Raw genomic sequence first — 15,240 nt, 5'->3', positions numbered from 1 at the left:
ATGTTGGTCCACTCAGCATGCTTCCTGAAGAAAGGCTGCTGTGTGGTGTCTCCAGTCCTGTCAGTGCCATCCTCAACCTCAGGATTGGCAGAGCACCCCCGGGAAGAGACTTTGTGGGTTCCAGACCTCAGAACAGGACGTGTGGCATGTGGTGTGGTGGCGAGCAGCTCAGCCACCAAAGCCTTTTCCTGGCTTCAGGGGTTTATTTTTAGACACCTTTGTCCAAATTTCCCGGCCCCTGACAGCTTCACAAGTTGCCTGGTTTTGACGTCACCTCTTTGATGAAAGCCCTTCCTCCTTCCTCCTCCCGTGGGAGCCTGTTAGCTGTGCTCTGGGCTTCATTCTCCTGGGGTGGGGGCTGGAGCAGGGGCTACCATTCTCTTTCTTGCCTTGGATGAAGAAGCCAGGGGTATAGGAGAGAGCAAGGGGCTTCTCCAGGGATGTCTGTGAGGCACAGTGCTATGGGAGAAGAGAGATGCCAGACTGCCCCCAGTAGAGGCATGGCCCAAGGTGCTCTGATGGTTTCTGGAGGCAGGGGTCACCTCTGCCCCTGTGTTTAGCCTGATCTTGTGTCTCAGGGAGCACATCACATGAAATGAGGAAGGGGCTCAGCCTGTAGTGGACAGGGGGGGTGGCCCTGTGCCTCTCAGCCTAGGAAACAGAAGATAATTATAAAGCTCCCTCCCACACCTGCCCTTTTCCCCCACTGCCCTGGGACCAGAGAAAGAAGGCTGCTAATGAGACTATGGGCTCTTCTAACTGTCCCAGCTCTGATAGATAGCTGCCTTTGTGTGTATGTGTGTGTACGTGTATGTGTGCCCTTCTTTTTCTCCGCCTCTCTGGCTTTCAAGATCTGAGGCTGGGTTTGCTGTGAAGGTGTTTCAAATGGAATGACAGCAGCCATCGGCTTTCTGTTTCAGGAGAGGTGAGGGAGGCCAGTAGTTGTGCTGCCAGAAGGATGGAAGGAAGGGCTTGGCAGGCTGGAGCAGGGGGCAGGGTGAATGGTCTCAGGGTTTTGGGTGAGAGAGGTGGAGAGCAGGTGCTGTCCTGGCAGTTGCAGATGTGCCTGAGGCTGGGGCAGGATTGACCTCATGGGACAGAAAGGCCCTAGGGGTCACTGTAAGGACCCAAAGATGAAGCATTTGTCAGGTTTCTGTGAGGATTCTGGGAGGATGGATAGATCCCCAGCTTTGTGGTCTGTGTAGCAGCCCCTGGCTCTCCGGCCAGCCCTCCCCACCTTGGCAGCCTGGCAATCTGAGCTGTAAGGTCTAGAACTCTGCCTTTTTTCACATAAACCACCGGGGGGCCCTAGGCATAGCAATCTGGGACAGCATTTGTGCGAGGGATGCCTGGGTACCACGTGACTATTATTTTATGTGGAAGATGCCCCAGCTTTGTCAGGCTGCTCCACCAGAGTCCAAGAAGGTGGCCTCAGGACAGGAGGAGACCTGTCCCAGGAAGTGGGGTCTTTTGGCAGCTGCAGGAGGAAACTGAACTTCCCTGAAATTTCAGGGCCACCGAAGAGTTGGGGCCCAAGTGTCAGCCCAGAGCAATAGGCAAAGGCTCCCGGATTCACCACAGGGCAGAACCAGTCTTAATGAGTGTTCAGGGAATGCTTGGGGCACATGGAGCAGACCAGGACCGAGTGAGAGGCCTGGGGATCCCATGTGTGAGACTGTGTGTGAGAGGCCCCTGAGCTCAGTACATGGCTCACAGCTATCTGAAGCAGTTGTTGGGGAGGTCACTGAGAGTGTGAGACTGCCCAGCCCAGTCCCCCTGTGCCTGACTACCTCTCAACAGCATCCCTGATCTTCATAATCCCCCTTCCCCAAGGTTTCTGCTTTCTAGGAGTTTTCAGGGGAGGGTCCTTGTGATGTTTGGACATCTCCTGAGTTTAGGGAGACAAAGGGCATTGTCCATGTGGGAGCTGGTTGGCTGGGTAATACAGGTAGGCCTTGGAGGTCAGGTATTGGCTCTTTCTCCATAGAATTGTGGGGAAGCTGGGGCAGATGGGGGCGGGATGGATATAGTGAGCTGGTTGTTTGGGGGAGTCTTGGTGGTAAAGTTTTGGGACAGCTGGGTTGATGGGATTGTCTTACTAGGGGTTTAAAGTAGCAGGAACCCCAGACCATAGCTCTCAGACCTCTTTGGGACAGGAATCTAGGGCTATGCTTAGGTGCCCCTGTGTCTTGGCAGCCAGGGGTAGGGGACTACACTTGGTCCCTTACTTGCTTCAACTGGAGTAGCTCTTCCTCTGGGTTTTAATGAACCAGATGATCTTGTGAGCTTTTGTTTGGAGGAGGACATCTAAGGCTTAAGTGGTTTGAAAATCTCTGTCCTTAGAGAGGGGCATAGCTGGGCAGATGCCCCCTCTACCCCTGGCCAACTGCATGTCTGCTGCAGATCCCGAGGATGCTGTGGCAGCTGCAGTGTGAGTGGAGCTGGGAGGCGCCTGGGCTCATCCCAAGTGCAAGCCAAGGGCAGCGCCCCCAGAAGAAGCAGTTGTTTCTGGGGAGCATGACTGACTGGGAGTTGGAGCTGAGGGGAGTCCTGCAGTTCTCCCTGGGGTGGTGGTGACTGAACTCTTGAGTGGTAGATGATCAGATGGTGTCACAGAGCAGCCAGCTGGGAACTAAGGAACAGGGGCCTCAGCAAGGTGCCTGCAAGAGTGAGTTGGTCTGTTGAGCTGTGGGAGTCTGTTGCTTCTTCCTAGTAGCATGGTCAGCCTGGGGTCCTCTCCAGTGGCTCAGAATCTTCTGTATGTGTTTCCACTTATCCTACCTGGGTAACCTTGAGGGAGTCAGTGCTGGGGGTGGGCAGGATTTGAGTCCACTCTGGGGCTAGAACACTAGTGTGGAGTTAACATGGCCCAGGCAGTGGGAATCTAGGTGAGGACACCCCAGTGGGATGTGAAATTTAGGGTAATCGCTCTCTGTGCCTTTGCTGAGCAAATGTGGGAGGGTTCCTAGCTTTATGTTTTTTTTCAGAATTTATTTACTTTGAAAGAGAGAGAGCTGGGGAGGGGCAGAGAGAGGGAGAGAGAGAGAGAGAGAGAGAGAAAATCCCAAGCAGGCTCCACACTGCCAGTGTGGAGCCCGATATGGGGCTCAAACCCACAAACTGTGAGATCATGACCTGAGCCAAAATTGAGAGTCAGACACTTAACCAACTGAGCCACCCAGGTGGCCCTGAACTTTATTTTTAATAAGGGAGGCTCTCTTGGCACCTCAGCTCAGTTGCTTACCTCAGCAGTTATTTACTGAGCCCTCTTTTATGCTGCATTGTTCAGGGGATGGGGGAACCAGCTAGGAGGCAATCGTAGGGTCACAATCAAAGCCGACATTCCCTGGAAAAGGGAGGTTACCCAAGGTCAGTGGCTGAGTCCAGACTGGATGCCCTGGGTCGAGTATCATTCTGATGGTTTTGTGCCTTTTGCCACTTAGCCTCATCCATGAATGGGGCTGGGCCCAAGAGGTTCAGGACTTGTCATGAACTTGGGATACACTTGGGATGGTCCCTAGAGTGAGCATGGGTTGGCAGCAGTGTGAGCCAACATCTAATTGACCCTCTTTCTGTAGTAGGTGGGCAGTCAGAGCTGAAGCTACTGGTCTGGAAGTCATCTTGGGGAGCCAGAAGCAAAGGCAGAAAGAGCCTGGCTGCCCATTTGCCCAGCAGGTTCCCATTAAGGAAGACCTTCGCAGTTGCTCTGGGCACAGGAAGCAGCTGCTGCAGGTGCCTTATTGGGCCTCATATCCTCACCCCCAGTGAGGTGGAGACAGCTCCATTCCCAGGCTTCCCTTACTGAGGCTCACTTGCCGGTGCTGCCACCTGCACTCTCAGCAGTGCCAGGACCTGGGGCTGAGTGACAGGCCCCAAGAATTCTTTCCTTGCCCATTTCCCTCAGTCACAGGGTTTAGGCATGCCCAGGGAGAGTGGGGTGGGAAGGGGAGGGATGGATTCACCAGGAAAGGCAAAGCAACCTTTGGAAGGTGGTGGCATTTAGGCTTAGCTTTGAAAGAAAGGTAGCATTTCCCGAGGTGAAAAAGGAGGTCAGGCAGAGTCACTGATTTGGGCATGGCTTATAAGTACATTGTGGCTAGAGTGCAGGGGAGGAGCAAAAGTTCGGGCCCAAGAGATGAAGCTGGGTCCTAAATGCTCCAGGCAGCCACTGATAGTGTCTGAGCAGATGAGTGACAGCATCCAAGCTGGGCTTTGTAACAGGACTTCAGCACAGAGATGGGGAGGGAGAGCTGGAGGCCACATAGCTGAGCTCTGAATGACATTCTACTCCCAGATGCCCTCAAACCAAGAGAAGCCCCCTACCTTATCAGAGCATGGCTTCCCTGACTCCTCTTAGTGAACTCCCCCTGGAGGCTGGTACCCGCAGGAGGCCAGGTCTCTCCCCTCTGCTGGCCTAGGCCCTAGAACCTGTTCCTCAGTCTCTCTGGCTTCACCTCTTTCCCCTCCCCTACCCCAGGGCTGAAAGCACAAAGCCAGCCTTTGCTGGGGCGGGCGTGGGAGCCACTACTCTCGAAATACCAGCTCAGATGTGGTAGCTTGGCAGTCCTCAGGACCCTGGGGGCTGAGGCTTGTCTGGATGGTGCTGTGGGGTTGGGCTGTCACCAATCCAGAGGGAGTCTTCTTCCCTAGGCAGATGGGATTTACCAAGGAAGAATTCTGTTGCTCCTCTCCACAAAGCTTGGGATTCCAGGAATGAGGGAAAGGGGAGAGATTTTGAGGAGGGGGCTTGTCATCCAGAGCAGAAAAACTCTGCCCTTTAGCAGAGCCCTCAGATAAGGAAGTTTAGCTGTCTGATTATACAGATAGGAAAACCTAAGTCTCCAGAGAAAGGGCTTTCCTAGGGAGTGGGTGGAGGGCAGAAGTCAGAGGTACCAGTTAGAGATGAGAAATTCAGGACCGCCTCCTCACCTACCTCCCCTCCTTCCCCCTCTCCTCTTCATCCTTACTTGCCCACTTGTCCTTCCCCTCTGGCACTTCCTGATGTCTCTGGCTCCCAGGTGGTTGGCTTCATGGTTCCATCTGCACCGAGCAGCCTTCCTGCTGCTGGATAATCAATCAGTAACATATTTGTCAGCTTGTGAACCTTACAGGGCTCAAGGTCCTTGACTGCACAGATGCTTCAGAGAATGGCTGGGTCTTGGAGAGGGGTGGGATGTGGAGCCTGCCATGGTAACAGCAGCGTCTGGGAGGCCGTGGCTCCCCTCCCATATTTGGAAGGGAGAGTGGGGGGGATCCCAGGGCTGAGCTTCCAAGTCTCCCATAGGGTCCTCACCCTTGGGCTCCCTGCCCCCTGGTCCTACTCCACAAGGACCTAAGAAGGCCAGATTGGGACTGAGCTGGGGTTGGAAATTGGCCTTCTGGGCCCTGGGAAAGGGAAAGGCTGGGCTTGGCTGCAAGGTCAGAGGCTTCCTGGTTCAGATGGGAACTAGGGTGCTTAAGGGCCTGGGTCTCCTTTGCCTACTTAGAGGGAATCACCCTCCCCTGCTCCTTAGTGCCCCAGTCTGCCCTGGTCTGATGGCTGCTGAGACCCCCTCTTGAGCTGCCCAGGAAGCCTGGGTATGCAGGAATATGAGCAGAGGTGTAAATTGCATGGCAAGCTGTTGGCTCTGAGGTGAAAATGAAAAGTCTTGAGGCAGTGGCACCAGCAGGCACAGCAGGCTGGGGTGCCAGGCACAGCGCCCTCCTTCCCCACCCTACTCTCCCTCACACCATCCCCTTTTTGCAGTCTTTCCCAGCTTCCTGCCCAAGCCTGGCTCCTCTGCCAGCCCCTCCCTTGCCATCTGGGGGGCTTTCAGGTAGACATGACCCCACAAAGCCTTCATCTGTTGCTTCCATTATGTTTTCTAAGTAGCTGACTGGTGCACAGAAAACTGGGCTTGGCTGTTTTGTTAATTTTGTGATCTTAACATTTGTGGTAGTTTCTCCAATTGACTCCTTTTGAGTTTTTCAAGTATATAATTGTCCTATCTTTCAGTGATGGTGTTTTTATTCACCTTTTCCAGTTTCTCACTTCTTTTAGGATCATCTGTTCCAGTCTCTTTATTTTACAGTTGGGAATATTGAGACCCATAGAGAAGCCATCTATTCATCAATAGCTAGGCTCTGGGTTCTTGCCTGGAGCTCTCTCTGCCACTTCTGCCCCTTCGCTCCCCTCCCTGGCAGCTCCATCTCACTCTTTGTCTCCTTTGCCCATCATTTTCATAGCTTCGAGCCCTCCTGCTACAAGTGGCGGGGGGAGGGTTCTCACCCACCCTTCTGCAGGCTCTCCCTGGTGGCACTGCAGGGACCCCAGAGCTATCTCGTGCTATCCCCTCCCACTCCGCAGACAGGTTTAGGTTCTGGGCCAGAGGCTGTTGGGAGGCCCGGTGGGGATGAGAGACAGCCAGGGAGAGGGAAGTTGATGGAAGTTCCTGGGCAGAATAATAACAATGTGCCACATTCTAGCTGTAGCAGCGCCTGCTGTGCCTCCCCCGTCACTTTGCACGTGTGATGCAGACCATTGCCTAAGGGGCCTCCAGGGTCTGAGCCCCCATTTGTAGGGAGTGCTGTGTGCGGGCGGGTGCACATTGGTGCCTGTGTAATTAAAAATGAGCATGCCTCACTTCACCCAGTGAGGAGATGCCACCACCTCGGGTGGGATGCAACAGCTGTTTGCTGGCATTGTAGCTGCCCAGCTGTCCAGCCTGGAATGGAGGGATGGGTAGGACTGGGCAACTCAGGGTGAACAGGGAGGCTCAGAGCCCCTCACCCCAGTGAGGCAAAGGGCTGTGATTGGGTAGAGACAGCAGAGCAGAACTCATCTTTTTCTGGGGCTCAAATGCAGGTGGGAGATGTGTGAACCAATCCTTGACCTGTACCCTTTGCCTCATCCTTTTGGGGATTTGAGTCCACCTAGCTCTGAGCAGACCCAGCATCCAGGCAGGTTAGGAGTGTGATCCAACCTCAGTCTCCACCTGGACCTGACCTTTTCTGCCCCACATCCCCTTCCCACATCTAGCCAAAGCAAGGGCATGGGTTGGTTGGTGCCCAAATGAGAGTAGTTCAGGTCTTCTCTCTTACTCTCATCCTCCCCTCTCCTGATGCAGTATGAACTACCAGGGGAAGCACTGCGGGTGGCATGGGGAAACCTTGGCCCACCATGACCATCTAAGCCTCTGTAGGAGCTTTAAGCTGCATGGGCCAAAATCCTTGCCTTCCACCCACCCAGTAATGAGCTCAGCCTGAGGTGAGAAGGGAATATATGGTGTGTTACCAAGGTAGCTGAGGCAGTGGCACCCTGGCAGCCTGTGTACACCGTTTCTTCCCTTGTCTATCAGCACCCCTGGGGGGATGAGCCCATGTCAGTGCAGCAGTGGTATTGGAGGAAGTGCCGTTGACAGGTCTCCTGGAAATCCCTGCATTATGGGTGGTGTTCCAAGTCCCCCTCTTGTTTCTTCTATGAAAAGCCCAGGTGGGAGGTAAGCCTTGGAGATGTGTCTGAGGAACTAGAACTCCTGAATCCAGTTTCTAGCAGTTCCTGGTGGCCCCTTGGCATAGTGACTTTTTTCCTATTAGGTGGGAAGGATTGTGGATGACTGCATCTCTCCCTCCAAGGGGAGAGACCTTGTGGTCTCCTTGATTCTGTGTGGGAGTGAGTTGCTTTGGGTTGTGGCTTCATCAAATAGCCGGTGGCTTCAGTGGCCAGAGTAGATTCCCCTGTCCTGTTGATGCTTCCTGGAGCCTCTGGCTATCTGGGCTGTGGGAGGGGGTGTGCCCAGGGCTGGAAGGACACCAGGCCCATCCAGGCCCCTTTGCCCAGCAGTACCAGTCAGTGTGGCATTGACTTGGTGTCCTTGTCCCTTGACAGTCTGTTCTCCAAGGGCTCCCTGGGGCTAGCTGAGGGAGAGGCAGCTGGTCTTGCCTTTCTCCAATGATTTTCCAATATTTATCAGCTCATCAACATGCATCCCAGGTCACGGCTCCTTCTGTGTAGCAAGGACCTGAGAGCTGGCCCATGGTTTACCCTCTCTTCCCTCAGAGGCTCTACCTGGCTGCAGGGGGCGGGGGGGCAGGGCACGGCTTGTCCTCTGCCTAATCCGTTAGGGACAGGGCTTATGGCTAGTCCTGTCCCTCATCCCCCAGCCCCAGTTGGGCTCATTATTGCTCTGGGGGCAGAACATGGAGGGGGGCTTGAGGAGAGGCTACAGGGACAACTATAAACCCCTCCCTTGTCTATGGGCCTGAGTTGGAAGTTTGCACCTTTGCTTTCCTCCTGCTTCTCTCCTTTGCCCCGAGTCTGAATTTTGACAGGACCTGGCATGTGTTAAAATGATTTGAGGCTGAGCCGTCAGTGAGATTTTTAATTAGCTCCCTGTCTCCTTCCACCAAGGAGGGCCAGGGGCCCCCAGGTGGGGGGGGGAGGACCAGGCTGGATTTGGGTGGGAGGCTGCCCCTCCAGGGGCCTGGGGGCAGGCATGGGCAGCTGGCACTCCTTGTGTGGGATGCTATAAGGAGGGAGAGCTGGACAGGGAAGGAAGGGCTGTGTAGCCAGGCCAGTTCTCTCTCTCTCTCCTCTGTCTCCCCTGTTCCTCTGTTCTCCCCGATGGCTTTGAGATGAAGGCGACGGCAAGGATGGAGGATGCAGTTTCCATGGCAACGAGGCTGTCCACAGCCAGGCAACTTCAGAGCCGGGCTCTCCGGAGGAGGCAGATGCGCAGAGCAGCCACAGAGCTGCCTCTCGCCTGCCAATGAGGGGGCTGGCAAAGCAGGTGGTAAGGGTGGCTGCCTGGTACTTCCCACCCTGATGCCCAGCCTAGAGGGGAGACTGAAAAAAGGACTACTCTCTCTTATCATCCCTGTTACTTCCAGAAGGGAAGCCAGGCAGGTGGTTTGAGTGTTGACAAGAGTTGGCGTAGGGTTCCATTGTCCCTGGAATTTCTTGGTGGGCACAGACTCTTGTTCTGGGAGCATCTCCCAAAGCTAAAATTGTACATCCCTTGAGATATGGACTACCAGGTGGCTGATGACCACTCAGCAGATTTCCTCTGCACCTTTTGAATACCCAGAGCATGGGCATGTTGGTGAAAGCTATGCCCTGATTGGTTTCGGGGACCTTTTTCTTCCCTCTAGCTACCAAGGAAGGACTTGGACTTTCTTCAGGGAGACCCCCCCGACCCTGGGCTTGTGACATGGCATAGTTCACTGAGGGGGGCTCAGGTTTGGCAGATGCTCCCAGTGCTGGCATTAGAGTAACCCCCAGAGCCTGGTAGCTCCTACTTCCTGATGTCGTGTTTTTGTTCGTCCTCCTGAGGACCAGGGCTGAGTGAGTGTGTGGGTAGCTGGAAAAGCAGAGGCAGCCATCAGTGTATGCAGAGATGGGAGGAGCTGGGCATGTGGACTCATGAGGTAGCATGAAGAGCACCCAGATTGGCAAAAAATACTGGACTCAAACTATTGAAAATAATGACTTTCCTTCACCGACCCTGCAGTGTTTGAGCACATGGAGACTTAGGGTGCAGGGCCTTGCCCGCATTACCCATGGAGTCAGGTGAGGTGAGCTGCAGGTGGACCTTGGTCAGGCCATCTACTTACCCTGCGGGGTCCTAGACATACCCTGTCCCTTCTGGCTGCTGGACTCCCTGGCTGATAAACCTTCCAGGCTCACTTTTCCTCTTCTCTTTCCCTGGGGGGTTCATTTTTACCTTTCTTCACTGCTTTAATTGGAAGGGGTTCCTCAACCCTAATGTTGGCCAGGGAGGTGAACAAGTGGAGTCCTAGAGTGGTTTCTCCCTACCAGGCAATAAGTCTTTCATTACTGCTAAGTGGAAGGCTCATTTCAGAGCTCATGATGAGAGCCGGGCATGTGCTATAAATAGTCGTGTTGTGAAGGCTGGCGGGTTAGCAGTGATAGGGCAGGGGCCTCACAGTCATCTTAGTGGGTAATTGCACTCCATGGCAGGAAAGGGGGGCAGGCTGGGGAGCAAAATGGGCTTGACCCCTGTGGTGAGTGTTTCTGAATGCCTCAGTGCAGCTCTGGCATGTGTCTTTGCCCCCTTCCACACACACTGGGGGTGGGGAGATCTTTGGGTTTTGTGTCCAGGCAGAGGGGAGTAGAGTGCCTGTCTCAGAACTTGGGGCCCTATAAACTGGTACTTCGGCTCCCTGGGGAATTGGGGTGATGTTCGGTGCTAGTTCTACTTGTCCTGCCTGCCCCTCCAGCCTAGGGTCTGCCTCTTTCCCCTTGGCTGAAACTCTGGGAAGGTGCTAGAAGGGGTGGGAACCAACCATATCTGGTAGCCTTGAAGGTTGGCCTAGACCTGACCTGGTAGGGGAATGGGAGTGCAAGAGGGGTTTAGTTGGCCGGGAGCCCCTGTCCAGGGTTTGTCAGTAACATGTCTGCAAGGGCAGGAGCTGGAAGCCTAAGGGTCAGGGGCAGTGACCTTTCCTTTCTGATATCTCTGGGTCAATCAATATTGTCCAGGGTGGAGGGGACGTCAGGGCCTGAGGATCCTGGGATGGGAAACCTAGCAGGTCACAACTTGGCTTGGCTTGGGTGGCTGGGGCCACAGTTCATGGTGTCCCTGTCCCTGGAGTAGTCTGGGGAGCTAAGCTTCATGGCTCCTTGAGACCATTGCTTTCTGGAAGAGTCTTTTGGTTGCAGGCATACAGATAGGACCAGTGGTTCCAGGCCCCTGGATTCTTTTAGCACCTGCCCCAGGGTGTTGTCCAAAGGACTCCTGTTCGTTAGACCACTGCCTCCTGGAGTATGGGGCCCTGCTCTTAGGGTGCTCTGTGTGTGCCTCCCTCAGCAGAGGTTTGGCACTTGGGGGAGATTGAGTTAGGAGACAGAGCCAGCCCCCTGGGAGGGAGTGCACAATCGACAGTTCCTAGGGCCTCTCAGGGACAAGTGGGTCAGAAGCCCCATAGGTCTCATTCCACCTTTTGCCACTTTCCAACAAGGGGCGGAAGCTGTGTGCCCACCCTCGGCTAGAGATCTACCAGCAAGACCAGATCTATTTCATGTGCCCGCTGGCACGGCAGGGAGACTTCTACGTGCCTGAGGTGAAGGAGACAGAGCGGAAAAGCCGAGGGCCCACAGAGGCCACTGACGCCCAGATGGATGGCACAGGTATGGATGGTGGGGCCCTCTGTGGAGCCTTTCCCTGGACATGTGGGGCATGGTTTAGGAGACTCCTCCATGGCTGGGTTGGCACTGTGGGTGTCCAGGCTAAGCTTGACAGAGGTGGAGGAAGGAGACGTGCCTATCCCGGACCCACATGCAGAATTGCCTGTTTCCAGATACATGGATCCATGTAGATGTGGATTCACACATGTTACCCCTGGCAACACAGATACAAAGACCCTGCCTGGATTCCCTTCAGATGCAACAGGGAGTACCCTTGGAAACTGAGCTCACAGACAGCTGGCTGCTCATGGGAGGTAGATGCAGCTGTTTGGGAAAAGCATCACTTGGGTGGGGCTCATCAGGGAGTAAGCCTGGCACTGGATCTGGAAGGTACAGAAGGGAACAGGTTGTTCTCCTGTCCCCCGGTATGGAACCCAGCCAAAAGAAGGATGCTTTCTCCCTTCTGAAGAGCAGCCAGAGAGCATGCAGAGGGCAGCCAGAAGATCAGTGCCTGCCCCTTCCACCAGAGCCAGCCTTCATATCCCAGGTCCAGGCCAGCTGGTGGTTTGCCTGCTCTCAGCCCCCCTCCCTTCCATCACCTCTGCGACCCTGGGCTGTTCCCAGGAGCAAGGGGGCCTGCTGGTAATATCCTAAGGAATCCAGCCCTTGTCCATGCTCGTGGAGCCTTGTGTGATCGATTCTGGAGGCCCAAGACCTGTGGGAGTGGTACAGGGCTGGAGAAGAGCAGCTGTCCCTCTCTCTTTAGATTTCGTCTGCCCAGCCAGTCTTCCATAGCCAAGGTCACCCTAGAGTGGTGTACGTTGTAGCAGGGGGTTGGGGTACTGAGAGTCAGTCTCCAATCCCTAGAGGCCGTGTCCAACACAGTTAACTTCATCTGCCACTTAATTATCTCCATGGGGCACTGCTCCACCCGCCTGGTGGAGCCCAGCAGACATTCTTCAGTGCCCCTGCTGTGGGCACAAGACATGGCACAAGGTCAGCAGGCCCAGGCAGTCCCCAGGGAAGGAAGGGGGAGTGCCTTGACCTTCCTTCAACCTCCCTGTGCTGCTTACACCCCACCCCCATCCCGTCCTTGGCCCACCCACCCAGCTTCTCTCCCAAACACTGCCTGCCAGGGGTGTTGAAGGACTGCTTGGCACCTGCTGCAGCTGGCTGCAGCCGTGGCTCCCACGCCCCCAGAGCCTTGGCCTGTCCTCCCCACTAGCCTGCCCGCCCACTCCCTGGTGGGGGCACCAAGGGGTCTGCCCACCTCTGACAGGGTCTGCCCTGACACCCAGGGCAGACTCTGAGCATGTGTCTGCCAGGTGCATGTCATTTGCATGGCAGTGTGTGCTGGGTACTTGGCTGCCCAGGGCTTGGCCTGCCCCTGCCTGCCTCCCCACTGGGGCCTCCACTTGGGCTAGGAGGTGAAAGGGGATGATTAGCTGCCTTATGCCTGTTATTACATTGATGTATTATTTAGCTCCAGAGAAGCAATGAATATTTGATCTCCCTGCACTGGCTGTGGGCATTGGAGGAAGGAGGGACTGGGGTGAAGGTGGTAGCTTCATTCCCTGCCCCAGCAGCCCTAGAGACTTAGGTGCTATTCTTCCTTGCCAGGCCTCCTGTGCCGTGGGACACAGGCCCAAGACTCTGGAACTTCCTCTGGTGCAGACCTTGGTAGGCCTAGAGGGATGCCACTTCCCTGCCTTGGACTCATTTGCCAGAAATGTCCCCAGGGGCTGTCCTTATCCCAGCATACTGGGCCCCAGCCTGAAGGGGCCTCCCTGGGCTCCTTCCTCTGATCACCCCTAGCCTAGGAGCTGGGAGAGGGAGGAGGAGGCAGCTGGCAGCTAAGCAGGCAGGTTCCCATATCCAGATCCCAAGAGAGCCATTGGGTAAGTGGGCTGGTGGAACATGACAGTTTAATGGGGCCTGGGGGCCCCATTTCATTTGCTCTTTTCAGGCCTACAGCCCCTGGTGCACTGATTATCATTTAAGGAGTGACTAAGAGGCTGGAGTCCTGGCCCAGAGTTAGAAGGAACCACCCATAACTCAGGATGTAACCCAAGGTCACTCATGGATGCCTCTATTCCGGGCGTCATGATTGGGGCCCAGCCAGAAGAGGGCCCTGGACCAGAAGCCTGGCACTTCCAGGGTTCCCTTCACCTCTGCCAGTTGGCCCAAAGGACATCTTCTCAGGGCCAAGGGGACTGGAGAGCAGACTCCAAGTCTCCCCATCCTTACGCTAGTCCCCATCTGAGGCACAGTGTAAGTTCCAGGCCAAGTCCAAATGCCAAGCATTCCCCAGCTGCTCCTGGCTCGGGGCTCCATCACCATGGAGACAGGATCTGGGGAAGTTGGCCCACCCTTCACCTCTGTGATGTTTGACAGCTGCCCCTCTCCCTCTCACATAGGAAGGGAGACATATCAGCCTTCTCTCAATCTGGATTCTTACACAGCAGGCCTGAGCTCTTTGTCCCTCCTTGCCCCCTGCCAACTGTTGTCAGTTTCTCTGATCTGGGGAGATGAATTGAAGGGTTGCTCCTGAAGAGGGCAGATGAAGTGTCTGCTTGCCTGGAGGATGTGTTAGGGGTGGGAGGAACAGACTGGAAGGGACCTGAACCATCACCCCTGTCTCAGGGCTCTCCAGCTGCCCTCAGAGTGCTCTTCTGGTCCCCTTCTGCTGCCTTGTGGCTCAGGAACCACCAGTCATTGGAGATATTTAAGGGCTCCTCTGGGATGACCCATGCATATGGGAAGAAAGCCTTTAAAATGCCTTATCCCAGTACCCTCCTTCCTTGCAGCTGGTTTCCTAGGACTTCTCCATCCCAGTCCTGCCCTAGCTGCCTCCTCAAATCAGGGCTCTGTGGGCCAGAGGCTGAGGCCAGCTGCCTTCCTGGATACGGCTGCTCCTTGGGGAGCCCTGCATGGGGGAGGGGACAAGAGAGTAGGCCTCCTGGTCCATTCTCCTGTCCTCATGCCTTGTAGGCACTGTCTGTAGCTGGCCTTGAACAAACCTTTCTCTAAGCCTGAAATGGGGGGTGGAGGAGGGGACAGTACTTGAGTCTTTTTGTTCTACCCTTAGCTCCTCACCTCAGGGCTGAGTGGTCCTTAATGGACTGTTGGGGGGTGGGGGTGGGGCAGCAGGCTTTGTGGGCGTGCAGGGAGCTGTGAGGCTATTTCAGGGGAGGGAGAGGAGTGCACAGCTGACTGCCCTCCCCCGCCCTCTCTTCCTTTGCCCTGTCAGTGCAGCCCTGCTCAGGGCAGAGGCCAGAGGCCAGCTGCAACGAGTCTCCTGAGCCAGGGCCCACTTTATTATTCATGAGCACACTATGTATGCTGGATTGCTGAACAAGTGATAAGGCCTCTGTCCTCTCCCTGGAGGAGGGGAGGGCATGGGGGTCCTAGCTAATGTGTACTCCCTCTTCCTGGTCCAGGAGCTGATACGATGAGTGACACGAGTTCTGTAAGCCTGGAGGTTGGTCCTGGCAGCCGGGAGACTTCAGCTGCCACACTGTCCCCTGGGGTGAGCAGCCGTGGCTGGGACGATGGTGACACCCGCAGTGAGCACAGCTATAGCGAGTCGGGCGCCAGTGGCTCATCCTTTGAGGAGCTGGACCTGGAAGGCGAGGGAGCCCTGGGAGAGCCAAGGCTGAGCCCTGAGGCTGAACCCCTAGGGGCTGCCAAGTGGCCCCGGGAACCTAGTACCCCCGAGAAGGGTGAGGAGTAACCCTAGGCTCATGCCCTCCTGGGGTGCAATCGCTAAGGAACTGAGCAGACTCTCCAGCCCTCTTCCTCCTTCACCTCTCAGGCCCAGGCTGGGGCCTGGGGCCTCAGGGGGACCTGATTTCCACTGCCCTGGGCTCTAGCTAAGCCTTCTTACCATACTTTTGGCTCCCAGGGCCAAAGGAGCCAGGGACTGTAATCTGCACCCAGACCCCGGGGCTACTGCCCCTCTGACACATCTTTTTTCAGATTCACATTGGAGCTTCCAGAACCAGAATAAAGCATATAATTTTCTTGTTTCACCTGGATTTGGGCTGTGCATTTGTGTGTTTGTTTCACCCTGAGGAGCCCTGTGCAGATAGGTTGGGGGTAGGCAGAAGTACCCC

At 55.4% G+C, this 15,240-nt stretch overlaps 1 protein-coding gene across 3 annotated transcripts in view; it reads left to right on the top strand.

Annotated features, from left to right (window-relative positions):
* Window positions 1–15,162, top strand: part of TEX264 (testis expressed 264, ER-phagy receptor) — a 30,981-nt gene extending 15,819 nt beyond the window's left edge. For all 3 annotated transcript variants that reach the window (XM_027038852.2, XM_053219299.1, XM_053219298.1), the window contains 2 exons: window positions 10,960–11,128; window positions 14,566–15,162. In XM_027038852.2, the coding sequence (XP_026894653.1) occupies window positions 10,960–11,128; window positions 14,566–14,858 (462 nt within the window). In that variant the 3' untranslated portion in view covers window positions 14,859–15,162. The remainder of the gene's footprint in view (window positions 1–10,959; window positions 11,129–14,565) is intronic.
* Window positions 15,163–15,240: the final 78 nt, after the last annotated feature.

Source organism: Acinonyx jubatus, chromosome A2 (assembly GCF_027475565.1).
Source record: "Acinonyx jubatus isolate Ajub_Pintada_27869175 chromosome A2, VMU_Ajub_asm_v1.0, whole genome shotgun sequence".
NCBI lineage: Eukaryota > Metazoa > Chordata > Mammalia > Carnivora > Felidae > Acinonyx > Acinonyx jubatus.
This window is presented reverse-complemented; position numbering and strand designations above follow the sequence as displayed.